Genomic DNA, 18,371 nt, shown 5'->3' on the forward strand with positions numbered 1-18,371 from the left:
CAGAACTGACTCGGGAGATGTAAAGGAAGAAACTGCCTACTGCAGCTCCCAACAAAGTTTTCGCCCCTTTTTACACAACTGCGTCGTTTTCTGAGGGGCGTGGATCTGCCTAAATAACGGTGCAGGCCACACTTAAGGGTTTTCAGATCGAGATACTGCAAGAAGGAAAAACAGCGTCATGCCACAAGGGTAAAAGCGGCGAGGTGGTCTTTTTCGCTTTCTCGGTTTGACTTATTGATCCGCAGTGATCGGGCACATCCGATTCATCTGCAGTCTCTCCCTGTAGTCCATGCGCGAATAAAACGCACGACTTTAAGTCACGGCATATGCAGAATTTGAGTTGCAAATCGCTGCGCGCAATCGCTGTGTAATCGTATCTAGACTTTGGAAAATTTGCGTGCAAACCAACAGACCACAATGTCGCACGTTGATTCAGGGCTGAAGAATGACTCGGACTCGGAAAAGAAGACCGAACCAGCCCAGGACACTTCATCGCTAGAAATGGACGTCCCTAAAACTAAACTATTCGATCCCAAGGCAATCTTATGGACTTTTGGTAAATGTCTCACTGCCTTGTTGCCCGCTTACCTGGCTGGTTACTATCGGGTGAGCACTAGTTTAGTGGTGTTTGGGATGATGGTTTACGCAGGATGGAAACACACTCGTGAGGCGAAGGAGGCGAGACTGAAGTCCGCTATACAGTTAGTCAACGACGAACAAGGATACATATCCTCCAAATCATTTAGAAGTAGAAGAGACCTGCCTTCTTGGGTAAGAATGCACAAAATTACGTCTTTTCTTATTCTTGAGTAAAACACTCCATTGTTATTGACGTACAACATCCGAATAAATCTACACGTATTCATGCTACAAGTGAAACACACAACGTGTTAATGTAAAAGATTTGCATAGCCACAAACAACTAAAAATAGTGTGCCGAATCGCGAACGATTTGTTCTTTTGAATCTGTTCATTTGAATGATTCAGATTCGTACGACGTTTGAAATCACTTTGCTGCAAAGGATAAGCATTGAAGTAATGACATGAACAGCTCTGCCATTTGACGCAACCTGCTCGAGAACATGGTGAAAAACGGTCGTATTTAACAGAACGACCTCTTTTACTGTTAAAAAAAATAAACAAATTGCTTTGCGTGAGTTCTCTTTTGAGTAGCGCTTCAAAAGAATCGGTCACGGTGAATCAGTTTTTGAACCACTTCATTGAAACAAGCCGTTCGAACGAATCGATTCGTGCTGCTAAAGATTAGGAGTGATCTGCAGGTTTAGAGGACGTTTTTCGAGCTGATGGTGGCGCTGTGTTGGTGGTGTACTGCATACTAGGTGCTGCATACTTGGCAAAATTCCCATTTCCCAAACCATGCTGAATAGGCTACTACTGTTGCTTTGTCATCTCCATCACATGTGCACAGTAGATGCTTCCATAAAAGAGTTTATTCTATATATGGTCATATCTCATGGCTGTCATGTGTTGAAATTAGCTATGCATGTTATTCATTGGAAAAAAAGTGTTAAATATATAGATAAATCAAAATTCATTTAAATAAAACAAAAACAAAACATTCACTCATTTTTTTTTATCTAGGAGAAATCTAATTATACACTGCAAATAGTATATGTTATTGTTATTTAAGAAAGAAATGATGAAATTAAAGGAAGGATGTTCGTGATAGACTGAGGTGGTTGTATGTGCTGTTTTTTCTTCTTTATAACCACATCCTCTGTTGAAGATTGTTGTAGTGACACTTTGAAACTCATATGCATTTACAGTCTTTGCGCGTAGAAATCTGTTATTATTTTTTTCTTTATATTTTTTAGGTCAATTTTCCAGATGTGGAGAAGGTCGAATGGCTAAACAAGGTAATTCAGCAAACATTTCGGTTGACATTTGTTCATTGAGATCCCACATGTAAAATTAAGCCTGTAATCCCATGTATTCCTGAGCTGTGCCTTTAAACCCCACCCAACCCATCCGTATGACCCTCCCTTATGTCACAACAGCTGCCTGTGAGACACACACACACACACGTCTTGTGAACAAAAGCTGCACATGCTATTATTAAACATCCATTCTTAACTAAACACTAATTCAACCAACATATGTTCATGCCTTTGAATTAGTAGATCAGTCGCAATGCACGTTTTTCCAGGAAATTCAATTTTTAATGTCCTTTTGCATCTCCAAATCTGTAAAAATAATAATAACAATTATAATTATAATAAAATTGATTTGCGTAGTTTATTTTCTGTATGCAACTCCAAGTGCAACTCCATAATTAATATAGCATACAATTAAAGATAAAACCCTCCTCATAATGATATTAAAAGATTCAAAGTTTAGTGATTTATGTAAAATAACAATTGGTTTTGGGGTTGAAGTGACGTTTCCTTCTTGAGATTTACTCACTGAGAGACAGAAAAATGAGGAGCATATAGAGATATATCCCTTCCTAAATTCTTTATAGCATTTGTCCTTCTTTGCGATGAAGCTCAGCCCGTTTCAGTAGTAGTCTGATTGTAAAAATGCTACAGCGCACAAATATTTAGGCTTGGCGTTCTTTATCAGTGATTCACGAGGCAGACATTTTACGCTGGCATTCATCCCAACCGAGACTCTACCCTCATCGTACCCCGTGGTCACGTGGTTTGTGCATGAGTCACAATGCTATTTCTAAAATCTGTGGTTTGCTCATGCAATGAACAATCTGAAAAACGCTCTGGCAACTGGTGTTTTAGCTTCTGTTATCAACTTAACATCCGCAAACAACAAAAGGTCGCTATAGTAACAAGGCAAACACAAGCAGAGCAGAGAACAAACATCAGTTATACGAGCGTTAAGGGAACATTCCATTTGATCATTTTTCGAACATAATGAGAATGTTGCTTTTGAATGTTCTCTAAACATTCCGAAACAGATAGTAACATTTAAAAAATGTTAAATGAACATCCAACTAAAACATTTCAGAAAAAAACATTCCATAAATAATCTAAAATTAAAAAAAAAAAAAAAAACTGACATGCTCTGACATAAAATATGATGCCCTCTTTCTCTTCCTGTCTGTTTTTCAAGGTTATCCAGCAGGCCTGGCCATTTATTGGTCAGTATTTGGAGAAGCTGCTGACGGAAACCATCGCTCCATCCATCCGTGGCTCCAGCACTCATCTGCAGACGCTCAGCTTCACGAAGGTCGACTTCGGCGGCAAGGTCATACATGCACACTCACTCACTGCTACACAAGTAATCATATTCCAGTGTAACATTCTCACACATCTCAGTCCACCGCAGTGCAAGAGATTAAAAGCCACTGAAACGTGCCAGAACAAGCATTCCATTTAAATAAATGCTCTTGAGAATGTTATCAACCTCTGATGCCTCATGGCAAACTTCCTGTTAGGACAAGAGTGAAATTTTGATGTTAAAAGGATTAAAAAATAAATGATAAAACTATGAAATTGTATATTTTGCTGCACTATATTTTGTTTATTAATATAGTTAACAAAATTATGACATTGTAGCTGATGAAAAGTTATTAATTCATTAAACCATCAATATTTAAAATAAATGATGTACATAATGTTAAAATAAAACGGTTCACGAAGTTAACCAAGATCGGAGAACCTTATAGATGGAAATGTGTTGTTGAATTATTAAAGCATTAACTTTAATTCTCAGGTGCTAATGTTTGGCAATCCCGGTAGTTAAAAGTTCAAATCTTAGGTGGCAGGAAAATATTTTAGGGTTTTGGAATACCAGAACTATTCCATTACAAAATTATAGAATAATATTCATAAAGAAACAACTGATTTACCAATTTTGTTTGATATAATGGTATTGTCTGCACATTTTACGTTGTTAATTTCTTTCATTTTACAGCCGATGAAGGTGGTTGGAGTGAAGGCCCATACAGAAAATGAGAAAGGTCAAATTCTGCTTGACGTTTACATCAGGTGACGCATACAGCTTTACATCTACATTTGAGATGCTCTGCATAAATGAGGTCCTGTAATGAGGGAATTGTCTATTGTCTCTCAGAGAGTGATTCAAAAGCCTTGCGTACTTGATATTGTGTCAAAAACAGACAAAACAAGACTGTCAAACTTCAGCCAACTCAGATTTGTTCAGCCTGACTGAGTTTATTCAGAGAAAAAAATGAGAGTACATCCTATTGAAAGCCTCAACTTCAGTTAGAGTTTAGTTGGCTGGGATCAATTCAGCAGAATTGTCAAGGTCATTAAAGTCTTTAAGATTTCTAATTTATTTGTGAAGAGTTAAAAGCAATCTAAAGTTTCCTCTCCGTCGTCTTTTTCCCAGTTACGTGGGGGATGTTGAGATAAACGTGGAGGTGAAGAGGTATTTCTGCAAGGCTGGGGTGAAGGGAATACAGGTCAGATTCTGCATTTGTGACGGTAGATTTGATGAATGAATTTCATTTTATTAAGAGAGTTTATTTCATTTTCGTTTGTTCCCTCAGCTTCATGGAATGATGCGCGTGATTTTGGAGCCGCTGATCGGTGACGTCCCAATCGTGGGCGCTGTGACCATGTTCTTCATTCAAAGACCTGTAAGTTCTGTATATAATAAAGGTTCTTCAGTGGTTCTATGGCTGCATATGTTTCTTGAGTTGACCAGATGGTTCTTTGGATATTAAAATGTTGTTGCATGACATTATGGATTTTTCAAATATAGTAGTACAGGGTTTCCCAAACTTGGAAACAAATAATTCATTTTTAAAATAAACACGATTAAAACAATCACTAAAACATTTTTTTTTGTTTACCTACTTGTCATGTGACCATTTACCAACATCAGAGTACCATAAATATGCAAATATGTTGTGAAATATTAGCTTTAAATCTCATGTGGTACTTCAAGTAAATATTTTATGTTTGGGAATCACTGCACCTGTATGTTGTATATTGATATCATCCATTAATTAAAGACAATTTAAGCTCTCCTAGGTTCTTTGAAACACCAATACACATTTTTCGGTTGCACTTTATTTTACAGTATGTTCATTTAAGTGTACTTAAGAAAGTACTGGGTAATATAAGGTAACCACATGGGTTAAGGTTAGGTTTAGAGGCTGGTTCCGGTTTAGTTATTACCCAGTTATTGTAATTGCTAAAATAAGTACATAGTATGTACATGCAGAACAGGATTGTAAAAAGTGCTACCCAATTTTATATGTATATATATTTAAAAAAAAACATTTAGCTTTACAAGGTTCATCTGGGTTCTTCTTCCTTTAAGTCTTTCTTGAATCTTTTAAGTGTTTATTATTTCATTAGTACTCAACTCAGAATGTTAGTTTTGTTAGAATCATGTAATCTTTTCCTTAGCCATTTTTTTTTTTTTTTTGGTTAGAAACTGACCGTTAACTGGACAGGTTTGACCAACCTGCTGGACATTCCAGGGCTCAAGTGAGTTTCAGTCATTAGAGATACACAATAAGATGTTCTTCTGTTCGGTACACTCACTGTCCTGAGCTGCCTCCTTTTTGGTGTGTTTCTCTCTGAATCTATTTCACACTTTCTATCTCTGGTTCTTTCTCTCAGTGTGATGTCAGATACTATGATCATGGATGCGATTGCTTCATTCCTGGTTCTGCCCAATCGTCTCACTGTTCCTCTAGTGGCAGATCTGCATGTAGCGCAGCTGCGGTGCCCTTTACCCAGGGTAAAACACACACACACACACACACAGACCTTTACAAATGCCCATACACAAATTAGAATCAACATACAATGCAACATTTTGACTTAAATACATAATACTTTGGTTTTTGCAATTGAAATGTAAACTACTGTTCAATAGTTTGGGCCCACCAAGGCTGCTTTGTTTATTTTTTCTTCAAATATTGTAAAAACTGTAATATTGTGAAATATTATTACAATTTAAAGTAACTTTTTTTAATATATATTTAATTTAGTGATGGTAAAGCATCATTACTCCAGTCTTCAGTGTCACTTGATTCTTCAGAAATCATTCTGATATGCTGATTTGATGTTAAAAAACATTGCTCTGCACTGCAGTCTCATTCTGTGCATCTTTCTTTCATGAAGGGGGTTGTGCGTATTCACCTGGTGGAGGCTGATGGTCTGGCTTCGAAGGATAACTATGTGAAGGGTGTGATGGCGGGCATGTCTGACCCGTACGCCCTGCTCAGGGTCGGCCCGCAAACCTTCAAATCCCGCCATCTGGACAACACGCTCAATCCCAAATGGGATGAAATGTATGAGGTGGGTGTTAAAATGACACCACATTATAATAAGAACAAAAAAGCAGTAAGCCATTTATTATCATGATATCAGTGTATGATGTAAATGTGATAAACGTCTTAATCTCATGTGTGTCTGTGTCTTTCAGCTCAAATGTAGAACCATTCACGCCACATTTTGTCTTTGATTACTCACGCTGTTACTGTAGGTGTGTGTTTGGTGTTTCATGCATGCGTGTGTGTGTCTGTCAGGTCATCGTTCATGAGGTGCCTGGTCAGGAGCTAGAGGTGGAAGTGTTTGATAAAGATCCCGATCATGATGATTTCCTGGGCAGGTACCATATCACTGCTTTCTTCTGTCTATCCGTCTCTCATTTATTCTTTAAAAGGGGTCATATCTTACTTTTTGTAACTTTTTTGTTTTCCTTGAAGTTCACCTGTAATGTTAGTCAAGGTTTGTTTCAGCTAAAAACCTTTTCATTCCAAAAGTTTCAGAAAAATGTACTTGTTCTGCATCATGATATGACCTCTTTTGTATAGATGTGTTCCAGATTTTAATTTTCAAAACATTAATTCATTATGGTCTATAACCATAAAACATCATTATCAATAAACTCACCTTTGTGTTTTTTTTTTTTTGCTGATCTCATCTTTGCATTGATTCTCTGTATTTCACTTGTGCTCAGGACAAAATTAGACTTGGGGATTGTGAAGAAGTCTAAAATAGTGGATGAGGTGAGAAGGTTTATTAATATTCCAGTGCACTTTTTCCTTTGTGTTTGTGGTTAACTTGGCTTGGTTTGCAAGTCCATGCATAACTTTCACCACATGATGTGAATTCTATATTGATGAACAAATTTGTTACAAACCACTAAAATCATAACCCATGTTTTGTATATGGCAGTTATTATTGTTTATGAATATGATTATCACAAGGATAAATGCTTGATTCTGATTGGTCCATCATGGCATTCTCCAGTCAAATATTTTAATGATGAGGAACTTTTATTTACTGATTTTCATATCTCTTGCAGTGTTATCAGTAACTAAAACTAAAACTTTTCGGCTTTAAAATCACAAAAACTAAAACTGAAAAAAAAAGAAATATTAAAAAAAACTAATAAAAATGACAAAAGCACATAACACAATTACAAAAAGCTGAAAGTAAAAAAATAAAAGCTAATTAAAAATTATTAATGAATACTCTATAATAGTACATAAATAATGCTAAAATAACAACACTGATCACTCTGTGTTTACTTTGCGATAACGACCAGCTTATTCATTGAACATTGGTGTCTTTTTTCATAATATCAGTCATAAGTTTGTTGTAGGCTCTCTGGTTGGTAATTATTTCTGTATTAATGTCTCTTTCTTAGTGGTTCACCTTGAAGGACACTCCTACAGGACGGGTTCATCTCAGACTGGAGTGGCTGACGCTTGAGGCCGACACAGAAAGACTGGAAGAGGTCTTGCAAGACTACACATACACACAGAACACAGGGGTTTTGTTGGAAATGGGTGTGCTCTGTTCAACACACATGCAAACAGTGTTTTCATATACTCCACCCGTTAACCAATCCCAGGAAACTTCAAACGTGTTTAGAGATTGAAAGCTTACTTTGCACACTTTGCAAACAGAGTGAATACAAACAGAATTTCTTGCAGTTGGTTTGCTCCTCCCTCCATTGCCCTCAATTTTTTGTCTCTCTCTCTCTCTCTCTCTCGCTTTCAGGTTCTGAAGATAAATGAAAGTGTGGTGAGTAAAACAGCAAAGCCACCCTCAGCAGCCATCTTGGCAGTGTATCTGGACAAGGCTGAGGCACTTCCTGTGAGTAATACCCTCACATCCTCTTCCTGCTGCACTCTCTGTTCTAACGCACACACCACACACACTATAGTTTGGGCACAATATTGTCCCCACAGACAGGTGTGTTAAATCTGGCTAAAACATGCTTTTGTGGACATCTGGGCATGTCATTGATTGGAAAAGTTATTCAGAAATAAAATAAATTGCGCTTTTTAACATTTTAAAAGAGTAAAAGTAAAAATTTGCTTTAAAAAAATAAATAATAATAATAATGATTTTATATTTAGCTTCATATGACAACATCGGAAGTTTAAGGCTGCATTTATTTGATCAAAAATGCAGTAAAATCTGTAACATTATGAAATATTTGTATAATTTCAAATAAAAATGTTCTATTTTAGTATACTTTAATATGTAATTTATGATGCAAAGCTGAATTTTTAGCATCATTTCTCCAGTTTTCAGTGTCACGTGATTCTTCAGAAATCATATGAATATGTTGATTTAATGGTCAAGAAACATTTCTGATTATTATCAATGTCGAAAACAGTTGTGCTGCTTCATATTTTTGTGGAAACCATGATGAATAGAAAGTTCAAAAGAACAGAAATACAATTGTAGCATAATAAATGTCACTTTTGATCTATTTATTTTGTCTGTGCCAAATAACAGTATTAATTTCTTACATAAAAATAAAATAAAATCAAGCCCCAAATCTTTGAATGGTTGTGTATGTGGGTCTGATTTTCTCGCCTTTGTACCTGAAAAGGAAGTGGAATCTTAACTTACCCTACTTTGGACAAGCCAACAGTCTCTTTAAAGAAAATTGCTTAATAAACATACTTAATAATGTCTCAATGAATGTTTGAAAATGTTTCTGTGAGGGTTACATGTAAAGTTAGCGGCTAGAAAACATTATTATCGCAGTATAACAAACAATAGAGGTCAAAGGAAAGCCCCACCATGATCGTAAAAACAAACGTGTGTGTGTGTGTGTGTGTGTGTGTGTGTGTGTGTGTGTGTGTGAATGCCTCTGGTTACCCACAACCTGCCATTTCCCTTTGACTTTTGGCAGCAGACCGGCAGACGCCCAACTCTGAAACAGAGTAAAAGGAGGACTGCAGCCATGTCTACAGAAACTATTAAGTGTAACTCTAGATGATATAACTTCACTTATTCGGCTCATAGCCTGATAGAGCACTTTGTGAAAGCACTTGCACCGTTTCCGCATCCAGAATATTTTACCAGAAGTGCAAGGGCAAAAGAGTTTACTTGGAGGAACACACTGATACTTAAAACACTTGAAACAAGTACACACTTGCATCGAGTGAACATCCCAGAAGGCTCAAGCTTACAGTGCTGCGGTCTGGAGGATTCAAATGAATGCTCTCGCTTCATTGCAAATTAGGCTTTGTTGTTGTATGCTGTCATTGATCACATTATTTAGCCTCGTTCTTCGCCTCTCAAGCAAAAATTGTGTTTGCAGTAATGCACTTACTGTACAATGAAAGTCAATGGGGATTTACTAAGTGAAAAAATAAAAAAGCTGCACTTGAAGTCATGCTCCTTGAGGGGACCCCGCGGCGAACGGACGGAGGGGGACCACCACCCCCACCTGTTTTCAACATTGATGAACATTGATAATAATAGAAATGTTTCTTGAGCAGCAAATTAGCATAGTATGATGATTTCTGAAGGATCATGTGACACTGAAGACTGGAGTAATGATGCTGAAAATTCAGCTTTGCATGACAGGAATAAATTACATTTTAAAATGTATTACAATTGAAAACAGTTATTTGAAATTGTAATAATATTCTGCAGTATTACTGTATTTACTGTATTTTTGATTAGATATATGCAGCCTTGGTGAGCATACGAGATTTCTTTCAAAAACATTAAAAAATATTGCCGTCACCAAACTTGGTGTATAGAATCGTTTACTAGCTGTATTTGTGTAAAGTTATATGAATGAGTTAAACCGTTAAAACAGGAAATATAATTATAAAAGATGATGACAAAATGATAAAAGTACCCATTTCTTCTGATTTTCAGATGAAGAAAGGCAATAAGGATCCCAATCCGATCGTTCAAATCGCAGTGCAAGATGTTACTCGTGACAGCCGGGTAAGACGCACACCTACCATCCGTCCCAAATAAACCTTCCCATGTGACCCGCTCTTCTCGCTCACTTATTTCCCTTCCTCCAGATTTGCTGGAATACCGTGAACCCCCAGTGGGAGGACGCTTTCACGTTCTTCATCAGAGATCCGAGCAAACAGGACATTAACATCCAGGTATCCTATCATCACCTGCCTGGTCTTCTCTAAATACTGGTGTAAACAGGGCTCAGATGTGAATACTGCCAGCGTTTGTTTCCAAATGTGAATTTTGCTAGTTCACATTCATGTTACTTACTACTTTTTCCATCTGTTTCAGGTGAAGGATAATGACCGTGTTCAGGTTTTGGGAAGTCTGTCTATTCCTGTTTCCCGTCTTCTCTCTTGTCAAGATCTGAATTTGGATGAGTGGTTTAATCTGGAGAATTCTGGTCCAGAAAGCCGCATCCACATCAACACAGTGCTCAGGGTAAATTCATCTGACACTCGATATGCAAGCTTGAGTACACAATATATTACATACAGGCTACCGTAAAAACAGTACTAATGTGAAATATTATTATAATTTAAAATACTCGTTTTCTATTTGAATATATTATAAAATGTAATTTATTCCTGCGATGCAAAGCTGAATTTTCAGCATCGTTACTCATTAGTCTTCAGTGTGACATGATCCTTCATAAATCAGTCTAATATGCTGCTAAAGACACATTTCACATTATTATTGATGTTGTGTTGCTTCATATTTATGTGGAAACCATGATACTTTTTTTCAGGATTTTTTTTGATGAATAGAAAATTTAAAAGAACAGCAGTTGAAATTGAAATCCTTTTTAACATTATAAAAGTCTATTCTGTCAGTCTTTTCTGTCACAGTAGTGTATGATGTTGTACAGATTTCAGAAAAAGACCAAATGCCATTGATGCCATTTCCTGCAGGTGCTCTGGTTGGATGAAGCCGCTGCAGCTGCCTCTCTCCTCTCCAGTGACCCTTTTTCAAAGAGTTCTGCCTCGCGTCCACAGAAGACAATGCCCCATTCCAGCTTCGCCACTGAGGTGTGCAGATCTGATCCATTAGTCTGCACTATCAATATCTCTGTGCTATTAATGTATCGCATTAGCCATACGAGTACTGAAGTCAACATCCTTCGATGGTCCAATCGATCATAACCAACCCTAAAATCATCTGTCCTCTCTTCCTGTAGGGGATGCTGCGTATCCACCTCGTGGAGGGTCAAAATCTGGTCGCGAAGGACAATCTGATGGGTGGGATGGTGAAGGGCAAGAGTGACCCGTATGTCAAGATCCAAATCGGTGGTGAAACCTTTAAAAGTCAAGTGATCAAGGAGAACCTCAACCCCGTTTGGAACGAGATGTATGAGGTGGGGATGCTGGGAAATACATTTAGAAATCAACTCTAGACACTATGGCTTTGTCTGGAATGGCATGCTACCATATTACTCATGCAATTTGTGCAGTTTTTTGTATGTACATATATTTTATATTTTATATACCCATGCAGTCATTTGCTAAAAATCTGCTGTATACGATCAAAGTCATTTTCATAAAAACTTGAATTACAAATCTAAAATAACCATATTTATTTCCAAATGATAACTGGATATGACATGTTGAATTAAATATGCATAATATATTTAATATATCTATGTTTATTTGTTTTAAGAACCTAATATGGTCATGCAACAACCTTTGAAATGTATATTTTTGCATGTTGCATACTGTTCACAATGCAATTCAAGGGCTTTACAAGCATAAAGAAGTGATTGACATGAAAACCAAGCATTAATAATGATATTAAAATAGTTTATAATTTACTCTAAAAATAACTTGCATGCCAGTGGATATATATACTGTTTACATGCTATTTAAAAATAATTCAAACCTTTATTTAAAAATAAATAAATAGTCTGTATACAGTATATTCTGCAAATGATGTCCTATGCAAATGTTCAAAATCTTTATTTGTGGAACTTTTTTCCTTAAATACAAATAATGATATAGATATATAGATAACAGATAACTCCGTTCAGATAACAATTCTCAAAAATCATGTTTTTTCATTGTGCATTCCAGTTAATCTCAATGAAACTGTAGTTGTTGTTTTTTTGACTAGGTTAAAAAATAACTAAAAAAACAGCTAACTAACACAATAAAAACATAACATAATGAATAATGATAACATAATAAAAAACATGACTTTTGAAAATGTTAAAAAACGGAGTTATCTGTTTTTGCAAATAAACTCTTCATATATATATATATATATATATATACTATAAATATATAAAAAAAATAACTGTTAATGTCTACAATTACATATGGTTTATGTGCTATTTTTTTATAAAAATATTAGCCTGTATACAAATTACGTGCTATGCAAGTGTTCAAAACATTTGTCTGTGGGACTTTTTACTTATTTAAGCTGCAGAATCTTTACCAAATTTGACAGCATGGCAAAGTAATTTGACCTTTTTTATTCCCCAATTGGTATTTTTAAGGTGGTTTTGACGCAGCTTCCTGGTCAGGAGTTGACCTTGGAAGTTTTTGATAGGGACATGGACATGAAAGATGACTTTATGGGCAGGTATGAGTTCTGCTGTCAATATAATCCATATAGTTCTAAACATTGTTTTGTTTTAGCATTATTTAGGGATGTATTGTTTTTCTTTTAGGCTGAAGATGAATCTGAGTGATATAATTAGCTCCGAATACATTAACGAGGTGAGAATATGTGCATTAGTAGTAATACGTCTAAAAATAAGCTGTATTAATATACTGATACATATTGTGACTGTGTTCATTTGTCAGTGGTTTACTCTGAGTGACGTTAAGCGTGGCCGTGTTCATCTCGCTCTGGAATGGCTGCCCAATGTAACACAACCAGAGAAACTACAGCAGGTGAGCAGAGCTGTCTCTCCGTCTGTGTTGACAATGCTTTGATAAAACTAACTGGTTAACTTGGTGATTATTCGGCAGGTGTTGCAGTACCAGTCCAAGAGCTCATACCTGAATAAGACAGTGCCGACTGCCGCTCTCCTGTTTGTGTATGTGGAGCGTGCACATGAGCTTCCTGTGAGTATGATATCTCTGTAACATCTCAGTTGTTGAGAGCAAACGGAGACTGGGACCTTCCTGTCTCTCAGACTTTTCTTGTAATCTTCCAGTAATCTTGCATGGTTCTCCTCTATAGTATAACTGTGCTCAGATTTGCCAAGAAACGGTGTGCAATCAGAAGACAGAGATCGCAATATGAAGTCAAACATTTCTCAAATGATCTTACAGCTGCTATTTTTGAAATTAAATGATTGTTTATTTAGCAAAGATGCCTTCAGTTGATTAAAAGTGGCAGTAAAGACATACATAATGTTGCAAAAGATTTCTAATTAAAATAAATCCTGTTCCTTTAAACTTTATATGAACCGAAGATCACGGATTCCACAAAAATATTAAGCTGTTTTCAACACTGGTAATAGTAAAGAATGTTTCTTAAGCAGTAAAATCAGTATATTAATCAGAATGATTTCTGAAGGATCGTGTGGCACTGAAGATTGGAGTAATGATGCTGAAAATTCAGCTTTGCATCGCATGAATAAATTACATTTTAAAATATATTAAAATACAATTTAAAATGGTAATAATATTTCACAATATTATTGTTTATATTGAATTTTTGTTTAAAAAAAGACTTGGTGAGCATAAGACACATATTCCAAAATATAAAAAAATCTTACAAACCCCAAACCATTGAACTGTAGTGCATTTCAGCAACTGGTTTTATCTATTTTTCCTGAGGAATTTTAGGGGAAAAATCTGAAACAAAGTTGATGTTTACCCGCATTTGCTGTCCGAGTTGTTCTCTTAAATCTTAATGTCTCTGTGTGTTTAGTTGAAGAAGAGTGGAAAGGAGCCTAAAGTTGGAGCTGAGCTGATTTTGAGAGGAACTTCTCATAGAACCACAGTGAGAAACTGTTTTCGCTGTTGAATTGATTGATTAATGTTGTGTGGATACAGTTGACTTTCTTTTTCTTTACTGACCTTGTGTGATGTAGGTCTCTGACCGCACCAGCTCTCCCCAATGGGACGAGGCATTTCACTTCCTGGTTCGAGATCCATTGAACGAAGACCTTGTTGTGAAGGTAAGAGAATGCTAGCAGCACATTTTTATGTTATACAACTGTAGTGTTTGGTTTGCAACACACCTTACCCCCACCTGACTTTAACCTTTCTACCTCACTTTTTCTCTTCAGCTGTCCCACAATTGGGACTTCTCTCTGGGATCTGTGGTGATTCCCATCAAAGAGCTATTCTCTGAACCAGATCTGATGTTGGATCAGTGGCTCGATCTGGATGGAGCGTCACCCCAGAGTCAGATTCTACTCAGAGCTCAGCTGAAGGTAAAACACACACGCATACATATTCTGTTATTTTAAAAAAAGTCTCTTCTGCTTACTAAGGCTGCATTTATCTGATCAAAAATACAGTGAAAGCAGTAATATTGTGAAATATTATTACAATTTAAAATAATGGTTTTCTATTTTAATATATTCGAAAATGTAATTTATTACTGTGATACAAAGCTTCATTTTCAGCTGTGATTATTGTTACTCATTACACCCCATTGATGCTTATTTGTTTTTTTTTGTGGATACCATGATGCATTTATTTTCTTTCTTTTTTTGATGAATAGAAAGTTCAAAAGAACAGCATTTATTTGAAATGGAAAACTTTTATAACATTATACTTTTGATCAATTTAATGCATGAATTCCTGAATAAACGTATTCATTTCTTTTACAAGGTTTCTCCAGGTCTTAATAAGGCCTTAAATTCATACAGTCATGGCATTAAATCTCGCATGCACTACAAAAACTGAATAATGTGAACTGAAACTGAAATCTTCTATGTTTTTGTATTCTAATACAAATATCTAAACATCCTTAAATCAAGACACATGCAAAAAAAAAGGTCATTGTTTTCTGAGAAACTGAACTAAATTAAGTGAGTTTCTGCTTAAAACAAGAACGAATGTCTGTTTCAGTTAGATTTTTCTGAGCACTTGGGCAGATATTCTTGTTTTAATCATAACCATTTTGTTCAGTTTCACAAAAAACAAGACGACTTATGTCGTGTTGCTTCTCATATAAATGCATCTTGAAGAATTATTCATTAAAATTACTTCAAAATATTCATTGCATTTTCTTTACTTGATCTGAAAAAAAGTTTGTTTAGGTCTGTTTTCAAAACAAAAATCTAACTGAGACTTGTAGATTCAAAAGAGCAGCCTGTACATTCTGCAAAATATCATTTAAAAATTGGTTTTCAAATAGAAAACAATAGAGTTTGATCAGTTGTGCATGATGTTTGGTTGAACTGTGCCTTTGAAGTAGTGTGTACTTGATGTGGTGTTATCTTATGTTGTAGATTCTTTGCCCTAAAGAGACCGAGAGCTCTGAAGACCATGAAGAGCCGAAACGTCCTGAAACGTCCAGCATTAGAAGAAAACAGGAGGAGGAATTAGTGCAGAAGTGAGAGGAGGAGAATTTCAAATCATAGAGCCCTCAAACATTTCTTCATTAATAATATTTAACAAACAGTGCCTTAAACTGAAGTTACTAATTCAAGTAAATAGATCTGCAGAACTGACAACTGATATTTTATTTGATGATGAAATCCATCAACTGTTAATAATAATAGTAATAATTAATAATAATTGTTATCATAAACAGTTGGTTTTTTATTGATTATAGTTGACTGTTAAGTGTATTTATGGATATTTATTGATTGATGTTTAAGAGGAACCATGTTTCCTGTTCATATTGTTGCATGTCATGTTACTGAAAAGACAATAAACTTACTTTGACTTTGACGTGTGCGTGTGTCTGTTTGTTTGGGGGGTTTCAGGTCTAGTATTGAGGAGGTCCCACCATCTCCTGTCAGCAGGACTTCCTCTGTGTCAGTCCCAGAAGAGGAGGAAGTCCCAGAGGTCACAGAGGTCCCAGAAGTTTCCAGTTCAGATGACCTTCGACCCTTGCACACCAGCCCTGACCCCAGCTTTGGTGCCGAGGTGAGGAATGTTCAGATGACTGTTAATATGGCTTATAAATGCAAACATGCAAACACAGTTGGGTGATTTGATGGTTTTTAGGCGTGCTCCGCCTCCACCTGCTGGAAGCTGAAGATCTGGTTGCTAAAGACAAGATGATGGGAGGGATGGTGAAGGGGAAGAGCGACCCGTATGTCAAGATTCATATCGGAGACAAAATCTTTAAGAGTCATGTGATAAAGGAGAACCTCAACCCCACCTGGAATGAGATGTATGAGGTGGGTTTAGGTCCTCAGAGGTTTTTTTTAGCTGATGTTAAACATGGTTTTAAAAATAATATCATGTAATCAATGCTTTTTCCAGCTGGTTCTGACCTCCAGGTCGACCTCAGATGTCCTTGTGGAGGTTTTCGACAAGGATATGGACAAAGATGACGTTTTAGGGAGGTATGTGGCAGTGTTGTTATTGCTAACTAAAACCATAAAAAAAACTTTGTTTTCATTGAAATAAAGTTGAGAAATAGAATGTAAACATTAGATGAGAAGTTTAAACAAAAATTTTAAATGTTGCCTTTAAAAAAAAAAAATATATATATATATATATATATATATAAATAACAAATAATATATGACATATATTTAATATAATGAAATAAATATTAAATATAAACACACATTTATGTGTCTGTGTTTTATATAATAAGTATATACAGTATAAGTTATGAAAATGCAAACTAAAATTTAAAGATAAAATTAACATAAAAAAATGAAAATATAAATATAAAAGCTAATTTATTACCATTTATTACTACTGTGTTGTATGATTGATGTGATGCAGGTCCGTGTATTGTAATGCATGTTTGCATATGAATTTTGCTTGGCCACAGGGTGAAGATCAGCTTACAGGAGATCATTCAGTCTCAGCTGACTGACGAAGTGAGTGAATTATCACCAATATCTTTCCTCATTTAGAGCAATTTAGACATATTGAATTTTTAGTTTTGCAAATTTCATTGTGTTTTCTTTCTCTGTGTCAGTGGTTTTCTCTGAATGACGTCAAACATGGCCGGGTTCACATGATTCTGGAGTGGCTGCCCACAGCCACACGACCTGACAGACTACAAAAGGTCATTATTAAATCTGATAAATTATATTATATTATATTATGCAGACTTATGCATGACATGTTTTTGAGTTTTAAAAGTAGTTTGGTCTGTATGCAATCCATCTAGATGATCAGAGTAAAGTGTTTTATTTGGTGATTTAATTATTATGTAATTTAAAAATATCAATTTTATATGCATATATTTTAATTAGCTATTTTTGTAGTTTGCTTTTTAATTTTACTTGTCAAGTGAAAAATATCATTTTAATGCATTTATTATTTATTTCTTAGTATGTTTAATTTGGTGTTAGAATTTCTTTTCTTGGTTTCTTCCCATCAGGCTCTGCAGTTACAGTCAGAGCATTTGTACCAGAACAAATCTGTGCCGTCAGCAGCTCTGTTCTTCGTTCTCTTGGAGAGAGCTCACAACCTGCCGGTGCGTCTCTTATAAGCATTATCCCACACAAATACAGTTATGCTATATTGGATGGAACTGTCATAATTCTGTCATGTGTGCAGCTGAAGAAGAGTGGAAAGGAGCCTAAAGCTGCTGCAGAGCTGATGTTAGGTGACATTTCCCATAAAACCAAGGTGGGAATTTGTGCCTTTTGTAAAGAATCAGCTTAGTGTCAATTTCTGACCCTTAATAAAAGCAACTTCTTTGCTGGACTCTTTAAAGGTGTGTGACCGCTCCATGTCTCCTGAGTGGAGTGAAGCTTTTCACTTCCTGGTTCATAACCCTACAGAGGAGATTCTTATTATAAAGGTAAAATAGACAGAGTTTTGATATTTAGATATTTAGGTAGTCGACATGATATAATCCATCCAAAACTGTTTTAAATATCATTTTAATTATCCTTTTAGAATTATGATGGTTGATGCTTGTATTATACATTACACTGATTATTTATAATATGTATAATATAATAATTAATTGTCTCATTATTAGTATTATTTTATGTAATAAAATCTAAATTTTAATTTGTATACCACATATTGAGAGATTATATTAAATATTTGTACTTTTGATATATTATTA

General features: G+C 35.6%; 1 protein-coding gene across 1 annotated transcript in view; it reads left to right on the forward strand.

The window, feature by feature from the left end:
* esyt1b (extended synaptotagmin-like protein 1b) overlaps window positions 1–18,371 on the forward strand; it is a 26,853-nt gene continuing 8,482 nt past the window's right edge. Inside the window, exons 1-34 of the mRNA XM_058779181.1 lie at window positions 1–771; window positions 1,836–1,877; window positions 3,088–3,222; window positions 3,892–3,965; window positions 4,330–4,402; window positions 4,490–4,579; window positions 5,383–5,438; window positions 5,574–5,694; window positions 6,081–6,257; window positions 6,488–6,570; window positions 6,922–6,970; window positions 7,615–7,704; window positions 7,971–8,066; window positions 10,101–10,172; window positions 10,256–10,342; window positions 10,485–10,634; window positions 11,105–11,221; window positions 11,371–11,547; window positions 12,685–12,770; window positions 12,859–12,907; window positions 12,995–13,084; window positions 13,163–13,258; window positions 14,073–14,144; window positions 14,236–14,322; window positions 14,434–14,580; window positions 15,607–15,710; window positions 16,087–16,249; window positions 16,330–16,506; window positions 16,592–16,674; window positions 17,115–17,163; window positions 17,265–17,354; window positions 17,673–17,768; window positions 17,852–17,923; window positions 18,012–18,098. Coding sequence (XP_058635164.1) covers window positions 418–771; window positions 1,836–1,877; window positions 3,088–3,222; window positions 3,892–3,965; window positions 4,330–4,402; window positions 4,490–4,579; window positions 5,383–5,438; window positions 5,574–5,694; window positions 6,081–6,257; window positions 6,488–6,570; window positions 6,922–6,970; window positions 7,615–7,704; window positions 7,971–8,066; window positions 10,101–10,172; window positions 10,256–10,342; window positions 10,485–10,634; window positions 11,105–11,221; window positions 11,371–11,547; window positions 12,685–12,770; window positions 12,859–12,907; window positions 12,995–13,084; window positions 13,163–13,258; window positions 14,073–14,144; window positions 14,236–14,322; window positions 14,434–14,580; window positions 15,607–15,710; window positions 16,087–16,249; window positions 16,330–16,506; window positions 16,592–16,674; window positions 17,115–17,163; window positions 17,265–17,354; window positions 17,673–17,768; window positions 17,852–17,923; window positions 18,012–18,098 — 3,591 coding nt within the window. The 5' untranslated portion in view covers window positions 1–417. The remainder of the gene's footprint in view (window positions 772–1,835; window positions 1,878–3,087; window positions 3,223–3,891; window positions 3,966–4,329; window positions 4,403–4,489; window positions 4,580–5,382; window positions 5,439–5,573; window positions 5,695–6,080; window positions 6,258–6,487; window positions 6,571–6,921; window positions 6,971–7,614; window positions 7,705–7,970; window positions 8,067–10,100; window positions 10,173–10,255; window positions 10,343–10,484; window positions 10,635–11,104; window positions 11,222–11,370; window positions 11,548–12,684; window positions 12,771–12,858; window positions 12,908–12,994; window positions 13,085–13,162; window positions 13,259–14,072; window positions 14,145–14,235; window positions 14,323–14,433; window positions 14,581–15,606; window positions 15,711–16,086; window positions 16,250–16,329; window positions 16,507–16,591; window positions 16,675–17,114; window positions 17,164–17,264; window positions 17,355–17,672; window positions 17,769–17,851; window positions 17,924–18,011; window positions 18,099–18,371) is intronic.

The sequence above is a fragment of the Onychostoma macrolepis genome, chromosome 06, assembly GCF_012432095.1.
Source record: "Onychostoma macrolepis isolate SWU-2019 chromosome 06, ASM1243209v1, whole genome shotgun sequence".
NCBI lineage: Eukaryota > Metazoa > Chordata > Actinopteri > Cypriniformes > Cyprinidae > Onychostoma > Onychostoma macrolepis.